Source organism: Crotalus tigris, unplaced genomic scaffold, assembly GCF_016545835.1.
Source record: "Crotalus tigris isolate CLP2741 ecotype Arizona unplaced genomic scaffold, ASM1654583v1 scf7180000018371.15429387391:27106975, whole genome shotgun sequence".
Classification (NCBI taxonomy): Eukaryota; Metazoa; Chordata; class Lepidosauria; order Squamata; family Viperidae; genus Crotalus; species Crotalus tigris.
In genome coordinates, this window is record NW_024096970.1 from 1,662,591 (window position 1) to 1,688,146 (window position 25,556).

General features: G+C 36.1%; 1 protein-coding gene across 5 annotated transcripts in view; it reads right to left on the reverse strand.

Moving 5' to 3' along the window:
* Positions 1-6,858: 6,858 nt before the first annotated feature.
* HACE1 (HECT domain and ankyrin repeat containing E3 ubiquitin protein ligase 1) overlaps positions 6,859-25,556 on the reverse strand; it is a 44,793-nt gene continuing 26,095 nt past the window's right edge. For 4 of the 5 annotated variants that reach the window (XM_039351075.1, XM_039351074.1, XM_039351077.1 and 1 more), the window contains exons 20-24: positions 15,975-16,106; positions 14,916-15,014; positions 13,547-13,617; positions 8,368-8,481; positions 6,859-7,877 (exon numbers count right to left, since the gene is read on the reverse strand). In XM_039351075.1, the coding sequence (XP_039207009.1) occupies positions 7,775-7,877; positions 8,368-8,481; positions 13,547-13,617; positions 14,916-15,014; positions 15,975-16,106 (519 nt within the window). In that variant the 3' untranslated portion in view covers positions 6,859-7,774. Of the gene's footprint in view, positions 7,878-7,994; positions 8,063-8,367; positions 8,482-13,546; positions 13,618-14,915; positions 15,015-15,974; positions 16,107-25,556 lie in introns of all 5 variants that reach the window. The other variant, XR_005557639.1, reaches the window with a different exon arrangement.

The following is a 25,556-nucleotide window of genomic DNA, read 5'->3' on the forward strand; positions in this document are numbered from 1 at the left end:
TCTTTCTTTCTGCTCTGCCTTTCCCAGTTGGCAGACTTTTAGAATCTCACATTGAGTCTGTTTCTGCAGGAAGAATAAAAATCAGAAGGGCCTCTGTAGGTTAGATCTTAAGCAACAGAATGAAGTTTAATGGAGACAAATGGAAAGTTATTCGCTTGGAAACATAAATCAAATGCCCTGACACAGAATAGGGAATGACTGGCTTGGCAGCTAAGATTTTCAAAAAGGGCTTGAAATAAAATTTGATTGCAAACTGGATATGAGACAGCAGTATGATATGACTGCAAAAAAAAATCAATTTTAGTCTGCAGCAACAATATAGAGTTTCCACATCATAGGAAGTAATTATTTGACTTGATTCTGTGTTGATGAGGTTCCATTTCTAGAATTGTGCCATATTTTAATAAGAATCCTTTAAGAGAGATGCAGAAAAACAATAGCTTTGGAGAAAGGCAACAAGAATGATCAGGGGACTAGAAAATAAATCCTACGAAAAGGAATTGAAAAGTGATGGGTAATTTTAGCCTTCAGAAAAAATGCCCGAGGCACTATGATAGTGCTCTTTAAATGCCTGAAAGAACATCACAAAGATGTATGCTCCATATAACTGCAAAATGCTGGATGGAGAATAATGGATGTAAGTACAGAAAAGCAGGTTGTGTTGAATATGAGAAACAACTTTCCAAGAGTAAGAGCAGTTCAACAGTAGAACCAATTATCCAGAAAAAAAATGTAGATTCCCCTTTACTGAATGTGTTCAAAAGGAGGTTAGATAGATGTTAGAGGTGGTTTAATTTCAGTTCCTGCAATGAGCAAGTGGGTTGCTGGATTCAGTGAACTAAACAGTTCCTTCCAATTTTATGATTCCAACTGAAGAGAATATATATATAGTTTAGTATTGAATTGTGGAGTTATTGGTGCTTTCTGGGCCTGATTGTTTGCTTGCAGATGTTTCATTCATCTACATCATCAGTGCTAACAAGCATGGGGTGTGCTCGTTTATATTCAGTAGCTCTCCCTGCCAGTATTGTTAATTTTGTGGATTTCTCCTTGGTAGATTAGAGTATTGCTTTCTGCTTGTTTACCTGGTGTTTATCCATGTTTATCTGGGTGTTGGTTGCTGGAGGGTATGTGATCTCATCTTTTTTTCTTTCTTAGCTTGTTATTTCTTTTTAATGATCTGTGAATATAGTTTATTTCTATGTGTCTCTTGATGGCTGATTTGTCTGAATGCCAAGCATCAGGAATTCCCTGCTGTTTTTTGATTTAGCTTGGTTTAGGCTGCTCAGTTGAAACTATGGCTGAGTCTGCCTGTGATGTGAGATGTCATGTCTTCTGATGCTACTTGGCGTTCATAGTGCTCTGCTAGTCTTCTGTCTGCCTATGCTACAAAGCGGCTGTTATAGTCCTTACAGTATCATCTACAAAGTTATCTACAACAAAGCAAGTCACTGTTAATGTGATTTGCCTCTTAGCAACCACTTTGTTTAGTGACTCAGTTGAAATACCAATTGTAATCACTAAACAAAGATTACCTGTAATTGTTTCTTTTGGGTTGCACTGCTATAGGCATTTTCAACCTTGCTGTTCTTTCCTACTATCCTTGGTTACTTCCCTAAACTGCAGCTTTCATGCTGTAGCAGAAAATCTCAAGTAAGGCATTCTAATTTTGCCCTACAATAAATCTCCCTAGGCCTAGGTAGAAGCATTTTAAACTTAGAGAGTAAGAGGGAGGCTTTCCTCCCTTACTACCTACAGCCCTTCAGAACAGCCTGGTGCAGATTTTGAAGGTAAATACACTAAGTAGTCCTTACTTAGTGACAATTGGAACTGGAAACACATTTATTTACTAAAGTCATTAAGAGAACCAATGATTGTGCTTACAATCTTACTTCAGCTTTCCTTTCCTGTTATAAACCTGCAAAGGTTATAAATGTGAGGAATGGTTGCAAAGTGAGTTTTTCTTCAGCATAGTAGCTATGAAAGGTAACTAAATGAGGCAATTGCTAAACAAGGACTACTGTAGCAGGCAAAAAAACACACAACCTTTTTGCCCCTGGGACAGTGTTTCTCAATCTTAGCAACATTTTGTGGATTTCAACTCCCAGAATTCCCCAGCCTGCTGTGGGGAATTCCCCATTGGCCAAACCACAAGATGGTTTAATCAGTCTTATTTAATTTGGGTTAATCACAGATGTACAATATATGATATATATGTATGCTTACATTTACAGATTCTGAAGTGAATTCCAGTGTTCTACATTATTGGTTGAAAGGTTATCATTCAAGGGCTAAAATTGCATGGAAGAAAGCTGCATTTCTAATATTTCAAGGCTAGCAGTTTAATAAAGTCTACACTGCATTCTATATCCCATTTGAATCTCTTGGGTTTTGCCTGGAAATGTTGGTTTGGAGCTTATTATTATAGGAAATTTCTATACTCTTCAGCCAAGCGTCAATGATAGGAAATCTATGATATTATTGAGCAGCAATACAGTTAATGTTTTGTTTTGCTTTTCTAAATGAGACAACTTGCAGTCTTAATTTTAGCTTATTTCATCAAGTTTAATAAAGAATATCTGAACTGTTAATTTGAGATAACTAAATGTTTTTAGAAGAAGCTGCTACTTCCCCAGCTTGTTGATTGTTCATAGTAGCTTCACTGCATCAAAAAGCTTTCTACACCTAGAAGAAAATATTGCTATGTCACTTTTTCACAGTAGAATGGTAGAAATTGTATATGAAAAATATGTTATTCAAGGATAAGTAACAATTATCAAATGCATTTCTTAAAAAATGCATTAATTATTGGGTATTACTGTTCAATGTTTTCTTTGCATCTCAAAATCATTTTATAGAATATTCTATAAACTAAACCTTTCAGAGGTCTTTTCCTTTCCCCGAAGTGTTTAAAATTCAAGTAGACAGTAGCAATTTTCTTTTAATCTAAGCAAACTGATGTGTCAAAGGCAATCAGAATACCAAAGCTATCTCCAGAGAATCCTAATAATCTTGATGAATAGCTGTGCTCTCTGGAAAACTCATCCACTGAACTCTTGACATCGAATGTCACAAATACTTACAGTTGTGATAGGCAGAGCAGCACAGGTCTCATACCCATAATCTGAAAGACTCACTATATATTTAAAAAAATAGAAAGATTTGCCCGAGTTCTGCACCAATCCAACATCAGCATGTTTGGGGAATTCTTGCCATAATATGTTTTGTGAAATGAAGATGCAGAGATGTTAATTTATTTTTCTATGCCTTGTTATGGGGGTGTCCAAAACATATTTTTTTGCACTGCACAGGTGGTGGCAAAAAAACAACTGGGCCCTGTGGAAAGAACCCACATTTTAAAACTAACAACTATTATTCAGAGAGCTAAATCACAATAACTGGAGAAAGAAACCTGGTGTTATTAGGTTAATTTCATGCAGCCAAGATGTCAGATCCTATCCTTAGAATAAGCACACTAGTACATGGTTTCTCTTGAGCCCAAGAGTTTATATGAGGGGGCCCTAATAATACATTTCTAATGCCTAGAAATACATATAACCTAATTCAAAGGGATTTGTACATATTCCCCAAACATACAAATTAGCTAATTACTGAAATGTATAATTATGTCACATTATTCAATTAATACAGGCATGTCAAACTCATGACATCACGTGATATCACGCAACGTATCGGAGCTTTTTCGCCATTGCAAAGGGATTTGTACATATTCCCCAAACATACAAATTAGCTAATTACTGAAATGTATAATTATGTCACATTATTCAATTAATACAGGCATGTCAAACTCATGACATCACGTGATATCACGCAACGTATCGGAGCTTTTTCGCCATTGCCGGCAATGGGTTGGGCATGGCTCCGGTATGATGAAACCAGCCCACTGGCCGGCAGTTTGATACCCCTGAATTAATATATCATTTTTCTTTATTCATGTTTTTACTATTGATCCCTTAATCAGTTTAAAATTTTCTTACACTGAATTCTTATTCAGCTTTTTGTCACTTGTTTTATGTTAAGTTCTTTAAACTGCTAATTAATTTTCTTCTATTTTGGGATGTTTTGCTCACCAGGTGTCCCAAAGGTGCTTTTGCAAAAGGCAATTGGACTTTTGTGTGGTTTTTTTTTCCTTAAAAAATGTTTCATTTCTCATCCAAGAAGCTTCTTCAGTTCAGAACTTTTGCAAGCAAAAAATAAAGAAACTCCAGTTGCCTTTTAGAAACCATGACCTGGATGATTGAGAATCTCCCTGGATATGTATTCATCAGATATTTTTCAATCTTGTTGTTTGGAAGATCTCGTTTAACTGTAAAATAGTTGTAAATCAAAAGGTGATTAGAAAATGAAGTTGAATGAGCCAGTGTTCTTAAAGGCTCCCCTATGGTTGAGAGCTTGATGGCTTCCCTTGTCTCCTGGTGCTCAGACCAGTGGGATGAGCCCTATCCTGCTATCTCTCATGAAGAGCAGCCATCCAGAGCACAAATGGGCAGTCTCTCGTCCTCTCCTTATCCAGAAAGGTTCCACTGGATCAAAATTGCTGCCAATCCATTGGATATTGGCCTGGCAGAATCTCAGCACTTTTCAGAGACATCTAGTTCATCATTTTCCTCATCCATAATTTACAATTCTCATTATCTATGCTGAGCTAGAGAAGCAGTCAATACTTTGATTACTCACCACCATTCTAATAAGACCTTTTCTGTATAGATAGCTTCTATCACTGCAGATAAGTGTCATAGGTTAGAGAAGGTAAAATCATTTACAATTAAGAATATAGTAAGATATCCTAATCTAGAACAGAGCAATTTGTGAACCCCAGATCACATCACATTGATTGAAGGTGATGCGGTGTACTCCAGATTTTGATAAACTGTTCCCTTGGGCCATCCATTCTTGAGGAATGTCGTTAAATCAACTGGGTATGTCATCTGCTTCCTTTGGAAGCAAAATAAATAAAACTCAATGAAACAAATGGGTAGCCCTGAACTACAAAAGATTGCCTGACTTCCCTTGGACCAAATCTAAGTCTCAATCTGTGTGTGAGTATGAGTGTGAATGTGTGTGTGTGTGTGTGTATGTGTGTGAGAGAGAGAGAGAGAGAGACAGAGAGAGAGAGACAGAGAGACAGAGACACAGAGACACAGAGAGACAGATACCCTTGTAAAATGATTGAACAAAATATATATTTCTTAGCAGGAAACTGGTAGAACATTAAAAAACAAAAGGTGACTTGCCCAACCATATTCTTTTCACGAAGGATAAATGTGACGCTCAAGCACCCATCCCTCCCTCCAAAACCAAGACCTCTCAAGCAGTAAGCTAACTAACCTAACACACCCCACACAATAGCCGATTCCTTTATACTGTAACTGTATACCACCATCCATTTTAGCCCTCTAGTTGCAACTTAACTACACTGATTTCAAAATGAAAGGGCATATCCAAAATAAATTGTTGAATTACATCCACTTAAATAATTCACACTTTTTAATTTTCTATGGATACATCTGGGAACTGCACAGAGGCTCTGGAAGATAGAAGTTCATTTTGCAACATGCCATGATCATAATAATTAATCTAGATATGAAAATTAAGAGGAGCAAGTGATATGGCAGTCATTAAGTAAAATGTCAACTAGCATAATACTGTTCAGGGCTTCAGTGTTAAATCTTAGTTCTTTAGGTATTATTATTATGTTATATTATTGTTATTGTTGTTGTTGTTTTGTTGTTGTTGTTGTTGTTACAAAGCTAGACATCACCAAGTTGCTAAATTAATCCCCTGGGCATTGTGTAAAAAATACGACTTGCCTGTGTCCAAAAAGTCATGGGAACATAGAGTGGAAAAAGTTGTTGAGAATGAGAGGGTGAAGATCTTGTGGGACTTTCAAATACAGACAGATCGCCATTTGGAACACAATACGCCAGATATCGCAGTTGTAGAGAACCAAATTGTACAGCTGATTGATGTCGCTGTACCAGGAGGTGCCAAAGTCAAAAAAAAAGAACTGGAAAAAATTACAAAATATCGTGACCTGGCAATTATGGATGAAACGTGTAACAGTGATACCCATTGTCATCAGGGCACTGGGAACTATGTCCAAAAACTTTGCAAAATACATCAAGAAACTGCAGCTTCCAGCAATAACTCCAGCAACGTTACAAAAAACTGTGCTACTCGGAACATCTTATATTTTAAGGAGTTGCCTGGTTGACATCTAGGATGCTGATAGCAATCTGTGTCAACCATCAATGCCAGCCAATTTGAATGTTTAGTTGACTGAGGTTCATGTTTAATGAATAAAAGATAATAATAATTAATAATAATAAAGTTGGAAGGGACCTTGGAAGTCATCTAGTCCAACCTCCTGCTCAGAAAGGAAACCCTATACCATTTCAGACAAATGGTTGCCCAGTTTCTTCTTAAAATTTTCCAGTGTTGGAGCATTCATCGCTTCTAGAGGCAGGTTGTTCCACTGGTTAATTGTTCTAACTGTCAGGAAGTTTCTCCTTAGTTCTAGGTTGCTTCTCTCCTTGATTAGTTTCCATCCGTTGCTTCTTGTCTTGCCTTCAGGCGCTTTCGAGAATAGCTTGACTCCCTCTTCTTCATGGCAACCCCTGAGATATTGGAATACTGCTATTATGTCACCCCTAGTCCTTCTTTTCATTAAGACACCCAATTCCACCAACCTTTCCTTATATGTTTTAGCCTGTTCTATGCTATAACCCATTCATATCAATCTTCTTAGTTAATGAAGCAAAAGTCTATAATCTACTATTAAAACAAGCACAAAAACACGGATACAGATTAATATTGATAAACACAACTGACCAATGGTATTTTACAAATAAAATATTTCATTTTAATGAATATTTTTTCAAAGTTCAGGCATCAGAAAATGACTCCTTACCCAATAAAGGGAAATATTCCTTTAAAATAAATATACATGTTTTCAAAGGTCATGAAATTGCTGATAGTTCAGTTATGACTATGTTGTGCATTTGAAATGTACAATACAGATTTTTTTTATTTCCAGAAATTTAATTTTTGCCAATAAGCTTTTTAGATGTTTAGATATTAAATAACTAGAAAAATAAAAAAGTATTTAAACTTAGCAGAAAAAAATAAATCACATTTGCTATTTTGTTCTCTAATTTTGTTCAATGTCCCCTGAAGAAAAAATAAATAAATATATGTCACTTTTTTGCATGCAAGAAAATACATGGGTAAAAAGTATACAATATTTCTAACATGCTAGGAATTTATGTCATCTTACAGGAATGAACAAGCCCTTGGAAGTTAAAGACAGTGATTTTCAGATCTCACACTAATCATGGAGGAGAATAGCATCTCTCTGCCTATATAACACAATTAGCTAGTATCATAATACTTGACTGCAACCCTTACTAATGGCAAAGTTAGGGTGGAAAGGCAAACACATTTCACATCTGTTACAACTAGAACAGCTTCAGAGTGTTCCAATAAAAAACAGAGATGGACTGGGATATATGCTGTGTTTAATGGAGAAATAGCATTTAAAAACTGAGTTTCAGAATTTCCGTAAAAATGCTTAACGGCATAGAGGAAAGAGATGCCCTGTATCTTTTGCAACTTGTAAAAATCGATGCTACCTATCAACTGAAAACCAAGACTTCTTCCTAACTACCACCATCTCCCTCCTGTTGACAGATTGCTAAATTATTTTTGCCACGAGGAATTGCACATCAGCAATCAGAAATGTTGTCCTGCTTCATTATGCCATTGTATACCCATAGCTTCCACAATGTAATGCCACAAGAAGTCTGTCCTTAAGGATTTCTTTTTTAGGATATTCAGGCAACTTCAGCATATTGATACTGAAACAGAAAAAAAAAGAATCCCCCATTAAAACATGGCATTTGAAAGTAGAAATTTGTTTTGCATGAGGTAATTAATATGACACCACACTTTCAAATCAGCATTCAAATTCTTACTTGTCTGAAGTAAAGTATAAAAGAACAAATGCACTGCATTGCAGTCCCCTTTAGTATTCCAATGTTATCTAGCCAAAACAAACAAAAAAAATCTTTTACAAAATGAAAAAGCAATAGAGCAATTTTAAATTAAGGATCCTTTAGTGATTCTGTACTACTGCCCATTAATGCTCTATTGCAAGAGGTACATTTTTCCCCAACAAAATGGAAGACATAATTTAAATTATGTAGAATCAATTCTACATCAAAATTATCAGAAGTGAGTGTTTTATTAAGTTATGCAAGAGGATACCTAGGCAAATACTTGTCTGGGACCCCAAAGAAAAAGAATTTAAGGAAAACATTCTGTCCTTAATGTATTTCAATAACCTACCATGTACTTGATGTGGGTAGCAGATTTGGCGTATATGGCACAGCAGCAATTGTGAAATTTTGCAATCCACTACCACCCATTATATGGGCAAAGCCACCATGGGGTACTCTAGAACTGAAAAACATTGATGATAAGAAGTTTAAGAAAAATTGCACGCATCCTTAATACATGAACCCTGCAATGACTTTTTAAAGAAGATCTAGAATGGATAACAAGTTGAACTGAAAATAAAAAATACAACACTGTGCCAGCTTCCCCTCAAAGCTTTCACTGGAAGATCCACAGAATAGAGGTCTTACATACTTTTATCAGCTGTTCAGAGGGGAGAAGGGAAAAATATACAAGATTATTAGTATCCCTGTGCTCTTTATTACATTTAGGTCAAATACACACATTTTTTCCAGTATAGCAATCACATTTTCAGTTCTAAAACATCTAAGCTATACATCTACATTTTTATGCAACTAAAGCTTTCATTTTGGCAATGAAGCTATTGAAGTATGTGAAACATATAGCTAACCACGGCAAACAGAGACTGAAGATGCATTAGTATGCTTCAAGATGAAATAGTAACTAAAAATCCATATGTCATACAAATTCTTTATGAATGACAGAAATAAATTGTTACGGTTGCTACAGTTCTAATATAAAGAGCAACTGCTAAAAGTTCCAACTTCTTTTAAGTATTTACAGAACAAAAGTAATGGCTTTAGGGTAAAAATGAAGTGGCCTTCCTTTTAATATTGTTTTGTGAAATAGTGTCCTTCGCAGAGCTGTATTTCAATACATAACACTCTAAATAACAATATTAGTTACTGGCTTTCCTGATGCAGCATTTGGAAATGTTTTATCTTAACTGGGCCAGAAATACCCAGTGAAGAGAAATCCTTCATTAAGTATTTTACAAACTTCTATTAGAAAGGCTTATAAGCAACAATTTCATGTTTATATTTCTTAAGAACTCATATATATTGAGTTTTTATTTCACAAAGCAGACTGTGAGCGAAACTAGATTTTTGCAAAAGTCCAGCCTTCTTCACAGGAGGCATTCCTAGATTTCAGAAACAATTTTTAATGAAGCATGAAGAATGAGAGAAGGGAGCCATAACAATTGGATTTCCCATCTTGTATAGCCATTGATAGAAATAAGTCAACATGTCTACACTACTTTCCCAAAAGTCAGGTAATCACTTTTTCATTTCACATCACAAGAATTACAGAATAAAAAGGCATAAATTAACAATCTTATTGGTTTTCCTTTCTTATGTCATATATTCTGCTTTAACTTTTCAGTTTTATCAGAAGATAAAGCAATGGCTTCATTATAATTGTAGTGTAAATATACTTTGTAAAGAATACCGGGGCAAAAAATCCCACTCTATCAATGAGGTACAAGGTAATTTATTAAAGCCTTAATCTGAAGAGGAAGAATACACTGCATTGGATTAATCCACACTGCATTAAATCTGGGCCAGCATTAGCTTCCAATCTATTTTCCCTTGAAAGAAGAAAGAATTTTGCCTGTCTGTCATTTGTCAAAGCCCCACACAGTGCTACTTGGTTTGGGATTTGCTTCCAGACTGGCCCAGATCTCAGATACCAACCAAGCTCCATCAGAAGCAGAAATTCAGATGCTCTTCTAAAACGTTTACTGAGCACTGCTTTTAGCTGCTGTCTCTTTCGCAAAAATTCCACAAAGGAAATTTATTTTCTGCTGGGAGATAGATACTCTTAAAGACTTGGAGAGCCTATTATTATTTTCTTGAGCCCTTGTTAGCATGTAAAAAAACAGCACTATGGAAGAAGATTCAGTCAGCAAGCCTCTATCCACTGCCTTGTTTTCATGTTTTTGTGTTTCTGGTGGAATCTAGTGATCTGTACAATACAATAGTTGAAAAAAACAACCCCTAAATTATTGAACTATGTAATGATTCTATAATTATGATTCTATAATTATGCCCACAACTGAGGATATTCCTATTTCAAGCATCAGTCACTTTCCCCAAGAATTGTAAACTGCTCTAATTCCTTAAAAATATATTTATCCAAACTTTTAAAATTGTTAACATTTTCAAAAATTCCTCTCAAGAGCAAAATAAAATAAAATAGTAAACAGTTTATCTAAAGAAAGAACTAGCAACAATTAAGTACAACTAGTTCTTGACTTACAACTATTCATTTAGCAACCATTTAAAGTTACAATGGCACTGAAAAAAGTGACTTAAGACCAGGACTACACTAACAACTGTCACAGCAGCCCAACAGATCAGAATTTGGGGCCTTGGCAACCAGTACTCCAATGGGGGAGTGTCACACTGAAGGTAGTAGATAGATTAACAATATATCCCACCTCCTTCCCTGCTCATCCTCTCTGCGTCCCCATCTTTTAGTTACAGCTGATAATTTATCTTTTTATTGTATTTTATTCTTATTGTATACACATTTTTGTACAGTCTTACTCTTTGTAATATTGTAAGCTGCCCAGAGTCACTTCGGGGTGAGATGGGTAGCAAACAAATTTAATGAATAAATAAATATATTTACAATGATGGTAGTGTCCTGGGGCCATATGATCACCATTTGCAACTTCCCAAGCTGGCTTTCAACAAGCAAAGTCAATGGGGAAGTCAAATTCACTTAATGACCATGTGCTTCACTTAACAACTTCAGTGATTCACTTAACTGTTGCAAAAAGATCATAAACTTGGGCAACTACAGAATTTCTGTTCTTAATTGCGATCATAAGCTTAATAAAAAGCTTGCCTTTAATAAAAAGCTACCTTTAATAAAAGCTAATAATGCTTTTTTTTCCTTTAAAGCAGATATGTCAAACTCGAGGCCTGTTGGCCAGATCTGGCCTGTGATGTATTTAGATTTGGCACGCAAGCAGACTAGTAGGAGGTGATTATGTAGCGAGGGGGTGAGCTGAAGCGGCAGCAACATCAGAGAGGCCTGGAGGAGAGTCAGCTGGAGCTGTGGTGTTGCTGAGGCTCTGCTAAGGTCCCAGGATTGGCACACATAGCTCCAGCTGATTGGGGTTTCTGGCAGCCTCGGGGATGGCTGATAGCTGCAAGCAGTCTTCGGGGGGGGGGAAGGTCAGCTGGAGCTGCGGGGCTGCATGGACACCTCAGAATCAGTGCACATAGCTCCAGCTGATGTGCTGCATGAAAAGGCCAGCCGGAAGAGGATATAAAAGGAGGAGTTTTGGCGGGAAGGAGAAGGAGTGAAGTGGGAGAGAAGGCAATAGGGAAAAGAGATATCAGTGGGGCAAGCCTGGGGGACAGAAGGGGATAGGCAAGGCTTCTGTGGAAAAAGCACAGGGGTCAGCAACTGGCCCTTTGAGGTCAAGCATAATGCTGATGCAGCCCCCAATGAAATTGAGTTTGACACGCCTGCTTTAAAGCATTAATAAATCAAGTCCGTTTGCAACAACAATGTGTTTCACCAAGACAAACATTTTCTATTTTGTGCCATGCAACTGCTAATTCTTGGTCCATCTGCTGAACAACTCAGCTTCAGTATTCTGCAATGGCTATATAAATGCTTCAATATGACACACTGGCAAAAGCAAATTATCAGGTGATGTCCCTCCTGGTACATTGCTACTTGAGAGTCTTATATAAATTGTCCCTCTGGAAATCTGTACACTTATTTCCCCCCACACACACCCCGATATATACATACATTATCTAATGTTTAATAAATGGGCTACAGGAAGCCAATGGCATGGGAAAATGAAAACATCAATCAAACAGTTTGTCACAGCACCCATATCAGAAATCTTTCCTCCATCACCAATAAACATTAAGCATTTCTAGTTAAAAATATACAAATGTGAAATTAGTAAAAAAATTGCAAGAAATGGAAATGAAAAAGCCAACAGGTTGGCAAGAGAACGCAAAGAAGAGATCGTTATTATGCTGCACAGATGTTACCTATAGGGCAGCTCCTCCATTTAAGTTCCATTCAGGTTGAGGGATCAAAATATTCTATCATAATTCAATCAATTAAAAAAAAAGAAAAGAAAATTCAGTTGGTGCAACAAAATGGCCAAATCCAGCTGGAACAAAACCAGTTCCAAAAAGTTAAACTATATCCTATCAAAGACCTTTTCCACATCCAATAAAATAACTCTTTTCACTTTTTATGAATGTATAATTAAAATATCAATTAGTAATTAATATTAGCCAAACATTCTCCCATTTTATAAAATTAGATGACATGGTATGTGTAGTTGAAAGTAACAACATCAGAAGTCTACAGGACAGGATTACTTCCAATATTTTTGCAGCCAAGCTTAACAGGGAAATAAGATGACAATATTCTTTAAAATCACAGTTACATACAGAAGACTCTTTTAATTTGAAAAAAGCCTTACTCAGAATAATATGATAGTAATTCAAGGAAGCCTTGTTCATTTGTGGATCTAAATATAACAATATATTATATCAGATAAAAATTAGCATAAATGTATGGTTAAATATCCATTGACCTTATGTAGAAGGATAAATATCACGAAAAATGAATACAAGACATATCAACACATAAAATATGAGAAGATATATGAAAATTATTTTTAAGCTGATACAGCTATAGTCATAGATGATACAGATATAAATATATAAAAGAAAAATCCCTACTTTTCTTTACCTAAAATATGGCTATGATATTATGATAGGGAGGTTTAATTTTCCTGGTTTTTAACTTTATAATTGGGGATACCTACTCACTTTAATTTGCCTATGGAATACAGTGATCAATTTTTTAAAAAATCCACACAATTAAAAAGTTATTATGCGAACTCTTTGACATTACAGCAGGGACTGTGGCATTTTTACAGTAGTTATAGCTCTACTACTGGATTTTCTGTGCTAAAGATGGTACCTCTGCAAGATACTTTGACCATAGAATAATTTTGAGCTTTGGTGCCAAGTTATTATTTCACTGTAAAACAAGGAAACTGGTCCAAATAAAAAAGTATTTATTTGTTACAGTATTAGATCTATAATCTGATTTCAAAAAACACTATTTGTTAGATATCCAAAAATCACAAGCTGCCATATGATCTAAAATCCATAGATAGTTGTAGGAATATTTGCTGAAAATGTCATGCTCTTATCTGGAACAGAAAATGTTATGAACACTTTTCAACAAACAAGTAAAAACAAAATGCACTCACCTGCCAGTGACGAACTGCAATAGCAGCACCCGTTCTTCTTGAGTCAGTTCTTTTACAACTTCCCAAAACCACTAGAAAGAAAAATAAAACAATTTGTTTGTGTTCAGTCGAAATTTAGCTGCTAGATGCAAGCCAAAAGTCGAATGAGTTTCAAATTATAAACATAAGTCTTCAAAACAGAAGTTAACAACTAATTTATCCACCTAACTCAATTATACAATTATAATTATACTACTTTCTTACATGATGGCATAATTAGTACAAGTTACAATTACAATACAACTGTATATCATATGCTATGTAATTATATTATATAACCTTTATATATTATGTAATGATCTTTAAAAAATTAAGACAAAATTCTTCAGGAGCGTGAATGCAGTTTGGGATGTTCCTAGACGTCTTCCATTATCATTGGAAGACCCGGCACTCTCAATTATTAGGATGTTTTTATCAATTGCAATTCTTTCTAGGCGAGCGGAAGCTGCAATTTCTTACTAAAAGGCATGATAGTTCTGAACATAGTTTGAAGATGTCATGTAACCATATGTAGCTTCTAAGGTACTCATTTTGGTTTATTTATTTATTTATTTATTTATTTATTTATGAGACTTATATACCGCTTTAAGTGCAAGCACTCTCTAAGCGGTGTACACCAGTAAGCAATGTATATATATTTTACATTGCCACCAACAATCTGGGTCCTCATTTTACCTACCTCGGAAGGATGGAAGGCTGAGTCAACCTTGAGCCGGTGAGATTTGAACTGCTGACCTGCTGAACACAGTCAGCTAAAGTGGCCTGCAGTACTGCACTCTAACTGCTGCGCCACCTCGGCTCTATTGGTTGCCAATACAAATATGTAATACTCTGAAGCAGCACAGTGTTTGAATGCATTTAAGGCCAGATTCATTGCAATGACTTTTCAAATTCTGAACTATTTGCAAAATGAAGGTATGCAGGTAGATGAAAGGGCCTCTCTGCTATAATGCTAAAATATTATTTGGGAGGCATTTTTATTCTTAATATTTAATTCCCATATTACACTAAAAAGATCGATATCTAGATATATGTACCCATACACACACATTTCACTTTTTATTTCATTTTTAATTTTTTCACTGTGCTAATATGGATTTCTTTCCACGTTTTACTTCTTTAAAACAGTTTTGAAATCTGTCCTGCTAATTCTCATTAATAAGTAATATGACTACATTATGAAAATTGTATTTTGGTAAATTCAAACCAATCTTACTGTGCCTCATTTCCACAAAACATAAACAGCCTGGAAAGACAGGTAATATATTAAAAACAGGGGGAAAGCAACTGGTTGAAATGTATAGCTGTAGCAATCCATCCCATACTCTACCTGAATAACTGGGTCATCTCTTTCATAGCCACTTGTATATTCTGTATTTTTAATCCAGTCATTTACATCAATTTCTGGCATGCCTGAAAGCAACAATTCCTTTTAAAAAAAAGGAGAAATCAAATTTTGTTATGAATATGACAAGTTAAACTGGTCACATTTTTAGCTGTAAAGTGGTTTATTTTTCTGAAGACTATTCACCTTTGAAAACATTATTCTGTTATGACACAGAATGATAGGATTTCTAAATCAATATAGGATCAACTGTTGAACACAGAAACCCGAAAACTACAGTATCAGCATATGCCTGGTTCTTTAGATTACATTTAGATTACAAAAAAAGGCATATAAAATATTCTACTCACTTTCAACAAAATAAAGTGAAACTGTTGTCCAAATTAATAAGTTCAGTGTTCCAAAGTTGCTACGTTCTGTACCATTAACTATAGCAGTGATGGCGAACCTTTTAGCGATCAAGTGCCCAAACTGCAACCCAAAACCCACTTATTTATCGCCGGGTGCCAGGTGAGCGTGGCCCACTGGGTGGGCATGGCTGTGGTAGTCTTGGCAGATTGGGTGGGCATGGCTGTGGTGGTCATGGCAGATTAGGTGGGAGTGTCCAAGGTGGGCGTGATCACCTCGATGTTGCTTGTGGGGAGGGACGCCTTTGGGGGCCGGGCAGGGTTGGGGGAGATCCAGGGGGTCTCTACCAGGTGGGGCAGTGGGCAGGAGGCTCGTCCTGCGGGGTGAGGTGAGGCAGGGCGGGGGTGCCATTGTCATAGGGTAAGGTGTGGCAGGGGCGGCTGCTGCCTGACATCCATCGACCTCTGCACACAGAGACCAGCGAGTGCATGGGTACTGGGATGCATCCGGCCATGTGGGACCTCGGCGAGTTAGTGGGCGGCTGGTTGAAGAGGGACAGTTGCCATCTCCAGGGCATGGCCTGTGTGCCCACAGAGAGGGTTCTGAGTGCCGCCTCTGGCATGCGTGCCATAAGTTCGCCACCACTGAACTATGGAAATCATAAGGTGTTCAATTACACAATATAATTTTACTCACCAATTCATATTCATCAAAGAGTTGTACCAAAGAAGGAGGAATGAACATATGGAAACCTTGAAGAAAAGCATTTATCTGAGGCTGAATGGCTCTCGTCATTCGAAGCTCAGTAACAAGCTGGACATATTCAGCCTGAAAATTGTGAAAATATTTTTTTAAATTACTATATTTAATCTAATTAAATCAAATTTTATTTTTATCGTGGTTCCATTTATCTCCTCGTTGGGTTGCCCCCTTCTGGAACTTTCCCCACCCCACTCCTACCCTTATATTAGACAATTCTGGTAAAGGTTCAGTGTCTAAGAAAAAATATTAGAGAATATTCTTATTTTGAATTTTGAAAGCCATTGTGTAAGGATTTCTAATGGCCCTGAACAATGCAGAGCTATTTGCAATACCACAGTTCTATTGCAGATATGATTCCTTGACTGGAAGAAACATTTCATTCATTTTTATTTTAATGGAAATGAAACTTAATATACACAGAAAACTATTTTCTAATGTGTTCTAAGTCTTTAAAATATAAAAGTTGTAAGGAGAGATTTTCCTTGGGCATACTTTGTTCACACATCAATTTCACTTCTCAAAAGAAAAGTAAATGTCACATTCTTGTTTATTTTTTACAATATATACCTGTAACACTTTTAATGTTCAACCACATCTATTTTTTTAAACCACATAAAATATTTATATAAAATGAGGTTAAATCAACACTTCTCTCCAGTGTGGCTTCTAGTAGAAAAGAAACTTATGTTTCAATTACACGATTACACGTTTCTATAATCAGAATTATAACACTATATGATTTGTTTGATTTACAGAGTAAGATGGGGAAATCACAGTTCCCCAAACTTGCGCTAAGGACACAAAAGTTTGCAAGGAACTCACTGCCTGAAATATGGCAAAATGATGATTTTACGCTGTACAATTTCTTCATCTTTCTGAAAATAATTTTGTAAGATTTCAAATAGGTAAGTTAAAACTACCTTAACACACATTCAGGTAAAAAGAAAAAACCTCCAGAAACCAGGAAAACAACATCACATTTAAATGCTACATCACCACCGCCTGCAGTGCTTAGAGGCAAAAAAATAGTTTTTTTTTAAAAAAGGAAGCGGGAAGTGCCCTCCCCCCCAAAAAAAAAAGTTGCACGATAATTCTTAGACAGTAGAAAGGGAGGCAATTCAACCAGATTGAACTATACTGCCTCAATAATTTAAGGAATGTCTAGATTGAAAACTGTAACAGTAAACACTTTCTGCAATTTGAACTACTATGGAAAAGAAATTCTCAAATAAGTTTATATTAACTTACAAGTATAATAGAGTCGATGATGATTAAAAAGAAAACAAACTAAATTCCCCTGTGAATCATGTTTATTTTCGTGTCAAATCTTTTTTTTTTTTTTTGATGCATGCTGTAAAATCTATACTCTGGATCAAGAAAGGCATTTAAATGTCTTCCAGATATATTTAATTTCAGGTCCTGACATCTCCAATGATGTTTTGGGACAAGAACTGTAATTCAGCACCTGTGAATGGTCTAAACTATCTATTCTGGTATTAATTATACTAATATCTTAAACCACAGAGTTAGGCAAGGCCTTTAAGGCCCTGGAGGCTAACCTCCTGCTCAGTGCAGGAATCTAAATTAAAGTACCTCAGACAGATGGCTGTCTAGCAATAAAATAAAGCCAAAATAACATTTGGCCTTTTTTTTTGCAGCCATATCATATTGTGGAATCATATTCAGTTTGTAATCAAATGCTATTCCAAAATCTCTTCCACAAACACCATTACCAAGCCAAGTGCAACACATTAACTGCTAATTGATTTTGCTTTTCTGTCAAGCTGAGGAACTGATGCAATGATCCTCTTTTCTCCTCTACTTTCCCAGGGTCTCTTTGATGTCCTATGACATTTTTTGTATATGTCTCTTTTAAATTTCATTCACTGAAGTGGGGAAAATAAATGTAGCAAATAAAATGAAGGCTGCACCCTTTTCTTCCTTTTCCTTTAGACATGGTCGGGGTCAAACCCAGTTTCTTTATCTGCCTAATCCCATGAGACTCAAACTGATTTTCCTTGCCCTCAGATAAAACCTCCTATAATCACATCTAGATCAAAAACTAGAAGCCCCCTCACCAACTTTCAGTACATTGCAAGGGCAGCCCTAAGAAGAGACCTACAACTATCCCTCCTCCATCAGCCGATGACCTCAACATTCCATTACTTTAATAATGGACTTGCTCCGCTCTTCTGCACTCCTTAAAAGCTACTTTGCCTAAGAATAGAAATAACTCCAGTTACATGGACAAGGATCTTTCTAGCTTCCCCAAACTGACCAGCAAATCAGATTGCTAGGATTCCCCATCTTGTAGTCCCCAATTTCTATAAAATTCTTTGCTTTCACATTCTTTTGGTCCCTTTTTCTTGCAAAGCAGGCACTCAACAATCTTAGCAATAAACATGGTTCCTGCTCCTTGGTGTTGTACGCTCGTACTTCTGAACTATTTTTCAACCCATTTCTCTAATCTATCAAGAACGTTCTGCTTTTTATTTCTGTTTTCTAGAATACGTGTCATTCCACACAATTTTGTGCTATTAGTAAGTGTGCTGAATATTCCCTCCACTTCCTCATTAAAATAATTGAATCTTGGTTAGTACAGGGTCCAGAATGGAAAGTGAGACACTCCACTTAATTCTTCACAACAATGATGAAGAACAATTAATAAAGCATTTACAATATATTGCCAAGCTTAATGTTCATGCCATCCAGTCCACACTTCACTAGCCTATTAAGCCAGAATATTGTGGGTATTTTTTTCAAATGCATTGCTGAAACAAAGACATAGATAGATATAGATTCAATATTTAAAGATATTGAAATTAGGTAGATTAGATCATTACAGGAGTCTCAAAAAGATTTTCTTTGACTTATTGATAATCAAATCTTGCAATCTACATGGATCATTTCTCCACTGAACAAAGTTATTTATGCTGTTCTCAACATGTAAATAAACAATTTAATAAATGTTAAATATATTAAAAGGCAAGAGGGAATAAATCTGGACTGATTCTTTTTCTGTATTTATTCCTACTTTCAATATGCTCTTCTTATTGCATGCACTGTTTTTATAAACTGTTTTTGTGAATGCAGATATATTTATCTAGACCATCTGGATCTTCCTTACTTTCTCCATAAAGGTGTTTGAGCCATAAGGTAATAAGATCATCATGACCTAAATCAAGCGCCTAGCTTGGTAATACAATTCACAGTTTGGAGAATTGTAGTTGCCAATCCAGCTACCTGTTTTTGAACACTGAAGAATATCAAAAATAATCCTTGATTTTGCACCATATGTGATTTGTTACTTGTTTATGTCAATCATTTAATCATTTGTTCTAAATATTTACTGGAATTGTTCAGAACAGAAAGTTAAGTCTTAACAGACGTTTAACAGCTGCTCTCAATTCTTCCTAACCAAAACAACTTCAATTGCCTCCACTCTTAAAAGTCTAGCATTATATTTGTCAGGTGTAAACAACCAGACCCACACTTGAAGAATTCAATTAGCTATTTTATTGCTCGAACTATACATAGGAATCTTCTCAGACTGATAGTTTGCAACAGGGTAAAACCAGATAAGGTTCAGTCAAGGGGGACTCAGACTTCGCCCTCTTATGCCCACATAGGGATTCTAGACTAAGTTCCTATTTGACTCCTCCCCCTGGCTCAGTCAGTTTCTCTCCTATATTATTCTTCTAAATCTGTAAATAATTATTTTTATAACAGTTTTATCAAATAAATTTTAAATATTTCACCTTTTTTGCAGTAATGTTTTTAGGTATAAATGTTGTCTTTTTCCCTCTGTTTTTAAGTCAGCATTTGAGTTTTATTGTTGTGGATCTGAAAATCTGATATACATCTATATATATGGTCTACCACTAATACTAAAAAAAATATTTTGAGTATGGAAATATACTATTATAACCATATAATTTCAAAGTATTTCTTATGCTGCTAATTCGATTCCTAAAATTTTGCTTTCTTGTCTTATTTCCACTGCCAATGACTCTAATACCAATAGAGATAAGGAAGGATATAGAGAGGACAACTTTGTCCTCAATATACTGCATTCTTTGATAAAGAAAACTATTTACTGTTATCTGGCTTCTTATTCTTTTAAATACTGTGTATACGTGTAAAAAATAGAGCCATAATTCATCTTTTTAAAAACTGAAAGCATGAAAGACCATTCCAAGTTATCAGAATCATTCTCTGAATCAAGAAAAATTATAGTTACTTTCTGATTTGAAAATTCATGTTATTGGTAACATCAGATATGTCTGATTTTCTTATATATCTCTTTGGAACAAATTCAGCCTGATCAGAGTGTATCACTTTGTTTAAAAAAAAACATGTATGCTCTTTGTAAGCATTGCCATAAAAAGCTTGTAATCTACATTCAATAAAGAAATAAGACATATGACTCTAGATGGGTCAAATAATTTCATTCTGTGTATCAAAAACATGAAAAGTTCTCTCTATAGCAGGGGTGTCAAACTCAATTTCATTGAGAGCCACATCAGCATTGTGGTTGCCTCAAGGGGGCCAGGAGTGCGTGGTGTGGTGATTGCAGCTGACTGGGTAGGCATGGCCGAGTTGGGCATGAAGAGCTCGATATCGTTCGTGTCAGGGGATGCCTGGGGGGTGGGGGGCTGAGGGGAATCCAGGGGTCTATGACAGAAAGGGTGGGGACCAGGGTGGGTGCTGGGCTTGATCCATCAGAGGATCCTACTCTGATGGCCGTGAGGATAGCTGCACAAAGACAGAAGGTGGAACCGAGCAGGCACATCCGGCAGAAAGTATTGCGTATCTCTCCCCTGCTCCTTTGCCTCTGGCCCTCCAAGCAGCAGGCGTGGTGGTGGCACCAGTAGCAGGTGAAGGCAGAGGCACAGGGGGAGAGGCACACAATCCAGCCCACCAGATGGCCACGTGACTGCTTGTCACATCTCAGCTCTGGGAGCTGCAAAGATAGAAGGTGGGGCGGAACAGGTGCATCTGGCGGGCTAGATCACAAGCATCCCCCCTGCACTTCTGCCTCTTTCTGCTGCTGGTGCTGCCGACATGCCTGCTGCTTGGAGAGCCGGCCCAGTGATCACAGCTGGCTGCGGAGCCCCCGGCCAAGAGACCGGCAGGCTGCAGCTGCTACTAGACACCATTGGCCCTCGCACACTCACTGCCTCCTATGTGCATGATGGGGGTGCGCCCAGCTGGGCTTGGGGGTGGGGTGACCCCATGGGCCAAATCTGGAATTGGCCTGTAGGCCTTGTGTTTGACATGTCTGCTCTATAGTGTTCCTGACTTTCATTTATTGCCTAATAGTTTAACCAAATTTTCTTGAAAGATTTCATAATGTATTGTAAAAATACCAATAGGTCCTAGAACATTATTCAGTTTTGTTTTTTAATTGCTTCTTTCAGTTATGTTGATTACAAACTGCTTTTTGTTGATATGTAAACTTTATAAGCAATGTTTTGTTCAGATATTTTCAATGTTTCCCAGTATAATCTAAAATAATAATTGTTCCATCATCTCCTTTGTTATATAAACATGTTAAATTTAATCCTAGATAGTTCTGAAGTTGTCATTTTATGTTCTTTAGAAACTTTTCTGATTCATGTACAATTTACTAGAGCCTTCTTTTCTCTCCATTTGAAGACAGCCACCACCCTTTCACTCCTTCAGTCATTTCACACCTCACATATTTTTTCAGAAATTATCAAAAATAACACATAAAGGCATCCTCTTACACCTTAAGTATAATTTATCTGGCCAAGTAAGCAGATATTCCTCACCAACAAACCTCAAACTGCAGTCTTGCTCCCTTCATCATGTTCTTCATAGTTATCTCTCTTCTCAGAAAAAGGTTACCGTACATCACAACTGGATTTTTCAAAAATCAACACCTAAGCCTCCTCTGATATGAGCAGAGCAATTGCCTATGTCTAATAATTCCATCTGCAAAGCTGTTTTCTACTGCCAGTGAAGGTTTACCAGCAGTAAGCAGAATTATACTACATGAAAGAATTTCACTATGCTTTCAAGTATGCTGTCATGCTGAAATCACTTGCTACACACATAACATAATAGCATTGCTAATGCTATTGTATAATCAGAATATATGGAGCTTTATAGAATGACCTATGTACAAAAAAAGCCAATGCCAAAATCTTATTATTCAAGTTCTAAATCAGTGGTTCTCAACCTTTTTAATGCCGCGACCCCCAATCAGTTGTAAGTCGAGGACTACTCAACCGGTCATAAGTCGAGGACTACTCAACTGGTGCAGCACTGTTTGGAGAATGGGACTTTTGGCAGGCTCAGCAGGGCAGAGACAGCCTGGACAATTCCTATTGGCTTTTGAAAGCCAATAGAATTAGACTCTATTCAAGAGAGTCTATTCTATTGGCTTTCAAAAGCCAATAGAATAAAAGTGAGTAGCACAGCTAAGGAAAAGGGAGAAAAAATGGCGGACTGCGTTGTTTGGCGACCCCCGTGAAATGGTCGTTCGACCCCAAATGGGGTCCCGACCCACAGATTGAGAACCACTGTTCTAAATGAAGTAAAAAGAAGAGGAAGAAATAAAAGAATTTTAAAAAGATATTAATACGCTCAAAAGAGCCTTTTCCATATATTCACAATATTCAACTGGGCTATACTAGTAGGGGAACATAGGAGCCTCTGCTTCTGCAATCTAAAAGTAAATCTCCATAATTAACTTCTACAATTGTAATCGATCCTCCTTTTTTTCCAACAGATAGGATACTGTATGTAGGCAGTAGTACAAGAATAAATTTATTGTCACAAATCACATTTAAATTTTATCCAAGGCTAGGAAAAGAATGTGGACACAGAATTAGGAAATACTGCTGCACCATCTGAGGGTACACATGGATAATGTGTTTTGTACAATAGTACAGTAATGTTGATTTGGGAACGAGATAAAATAAGTTTCATTATTTTCCTCTGTTATTAGTAGATAATCTGTAAAAGCCTGAGAAATACTGGAAAGCCAGATATGGAGATCTTGGTGAAAGGTATATTTAAAATTCTAATTTTAGAAAAAAAAAGTATTATGTGCCAGTATATTTAGAATTAAATTATATTTCCAGGGAAAGGACTCAACATCTTTCCTTCAAAGCTCTTCCATTGAAGAGGTCATAACAGACTACTCTGCATCCCCCACATTCCCCCCCCCCCAGCTTGGAGAAGCTACCTTGCACATATTTAATTGTTAGCAAAACATTATTTCGGTTTCATTACACAGAGATGCCATGAAACAGGAAGATTTAACCTGAGCTTCAAATCTAATGTATTTCAGTTTCAAGTTAATTTAGAAAAACTATACTGCATGTATGGAATCATGTTAAAACCCTTTTGCTGTTTCTTTTTCAAGATCTTATCAACTCCATCCAATAACAACTTTCTTTGTCTTTCCTTCCTCTCAGGCCATTCACTTGTTCCTCCTCTTACTTCTCCTCCTTAAAATCTGATTCTCATTCATTCTCTCTATATAAGCAAAGCTTCATCCCTTCAGGTCATTCATTTCTTTGGCATTTAGCGTAGGTTCACTCAGCAATCATATATTCTTGCCCTCTTCTTGTTTTATAACACACACAACCTAAGGAAGCAATTCAGATGGCAACTTCAACTTTTGTTTTTCGTGACATTCCAACTTGCACTTTCAAAGTATGAGTCGGGAATGAACTAATCCAAGTTCTTATATACTGTTGTTTTTTTGCTTCTTTCAGCAAACATTTATCCCTCTCAAAACACTGCATACTACCCACAATATTCTACCAACATTTGCATATCTTAAAAGTTCCGTTTCCTCATTTTAGTAAATGTTTAGTAAAAATTCATCTACTTGCTCTAGCTTTTTGTCAGTATGATTTGAGATTTTTCAAGCAGGGTAAACATAGTGAGCTCCCTCTCACGAGGCAACAGCTACAATACTGAAATATTAATACAAAATACAAATACAAAATACAAAACATCTCTACACAGATGTCCCCATTTTGCAGGGGAAACCGCATATTATAGCTGTCTATTGCAATGGAAATATTTAAAAATTATATCTTTCTAACCACATAAATCATTAAGTAACTTTTCCCTCAGAATCAAACTGGCACTAAAGATATTTCAAGGTTTCCTCAATAACGTAAACTAATAAAGAAAGGGAATGTCAGGAGACATGTGATAAGATAGAGGTGATTTTTCTTTTCAAATATGCAGTTTAATGAAAACATGCAGGAATAAAAACATGTCTATTCATCTTTCAATGTACAATTCCAGTTTTTTTCATATTCTAGTAATTATGGCAATTATGAACTTTAGTTGTGGCTGATATTTTTTATTATTATTTTTCACAAACCTTCAGATAAACAATCAGATTCACTTCAGGATTTGCTTATTCTCCGATATCCTATTCCAACATAGTTCTTCAAACACCTGAATCCATACCTTTGCATCACCTGAAACTAGCTCCCATAAATCACTCACGCTGATTAAGATCAAATACCAAATAAACAAATAAAAAATGGTTGTGACATTACAAAAGCTAAGAGATAAAAACAAAGAGACACCAAGTGGTCACCAACTAGCATGGCAATTGGTTAGTCTAACAAAATGCAGTATTACACAAAAGACAAAATGGAAAAGAAACAGCAGACTGTGAAAGATCCTTTGCAAATACTTCATAATAGTAACAAGTATATTGCCTAAAACTCTTACAAAAATATAATTGTTTTAATTATATTTAATCTACACTATGTGCAATCTACACTATTTAAAACCATACCAAAACCACACCTTTTCTATACATCCTTAATAAAGTAAAAATGAAATATCTGTTTTATTATATGTTTCATTCATCAAGAGTAAGCCTGGATCTAGATTAGTTAATCATAGATTAGACTCACAAAAATCTACAGAAGTTTAAATTAGTTATCATGAACTTATTCCATATCATTGCATGGATTTAATCTAAATAAACCTCATTCTAATTTTGACCAACTGAACTCATATTGTATTATATGCATCTTCCTGACAGACATACAAGATTTGGCAACCTGCAATAAATGTACATAGGAAGACATACATATGGATTTTTAGTTTTAAATCTGATAAATATCTATTGAAAATGGAATATGATCAAAACTTTTCAGCAATGCCTTTGCCACTAAAATCAATGGAAATAGCATTACTTATGCACTCAACCCTAGGAAGCAGACAATGGCAAACCACTTCTGAAATCTTGCCAAGAAAACTTCAGTACAACAACTACTTGAAGGCACAAATTTAAAAAAAAACTACACTAAACAACTTTCTAAAGACTTTAAAAAGGCTATTAATATGACATGAAAATAAAAGTTGTATAAAGTAGTGGCATGTAAACAGAAATCTAGGACTGAATTGCTTCTCAAAGCATAGATAAGAAAGGGGAATGAGAATACTATTAAAGAAGAGGCACAGAAGAAGGCTACATATGTTTTATTGTTTTATTACACACTGTCC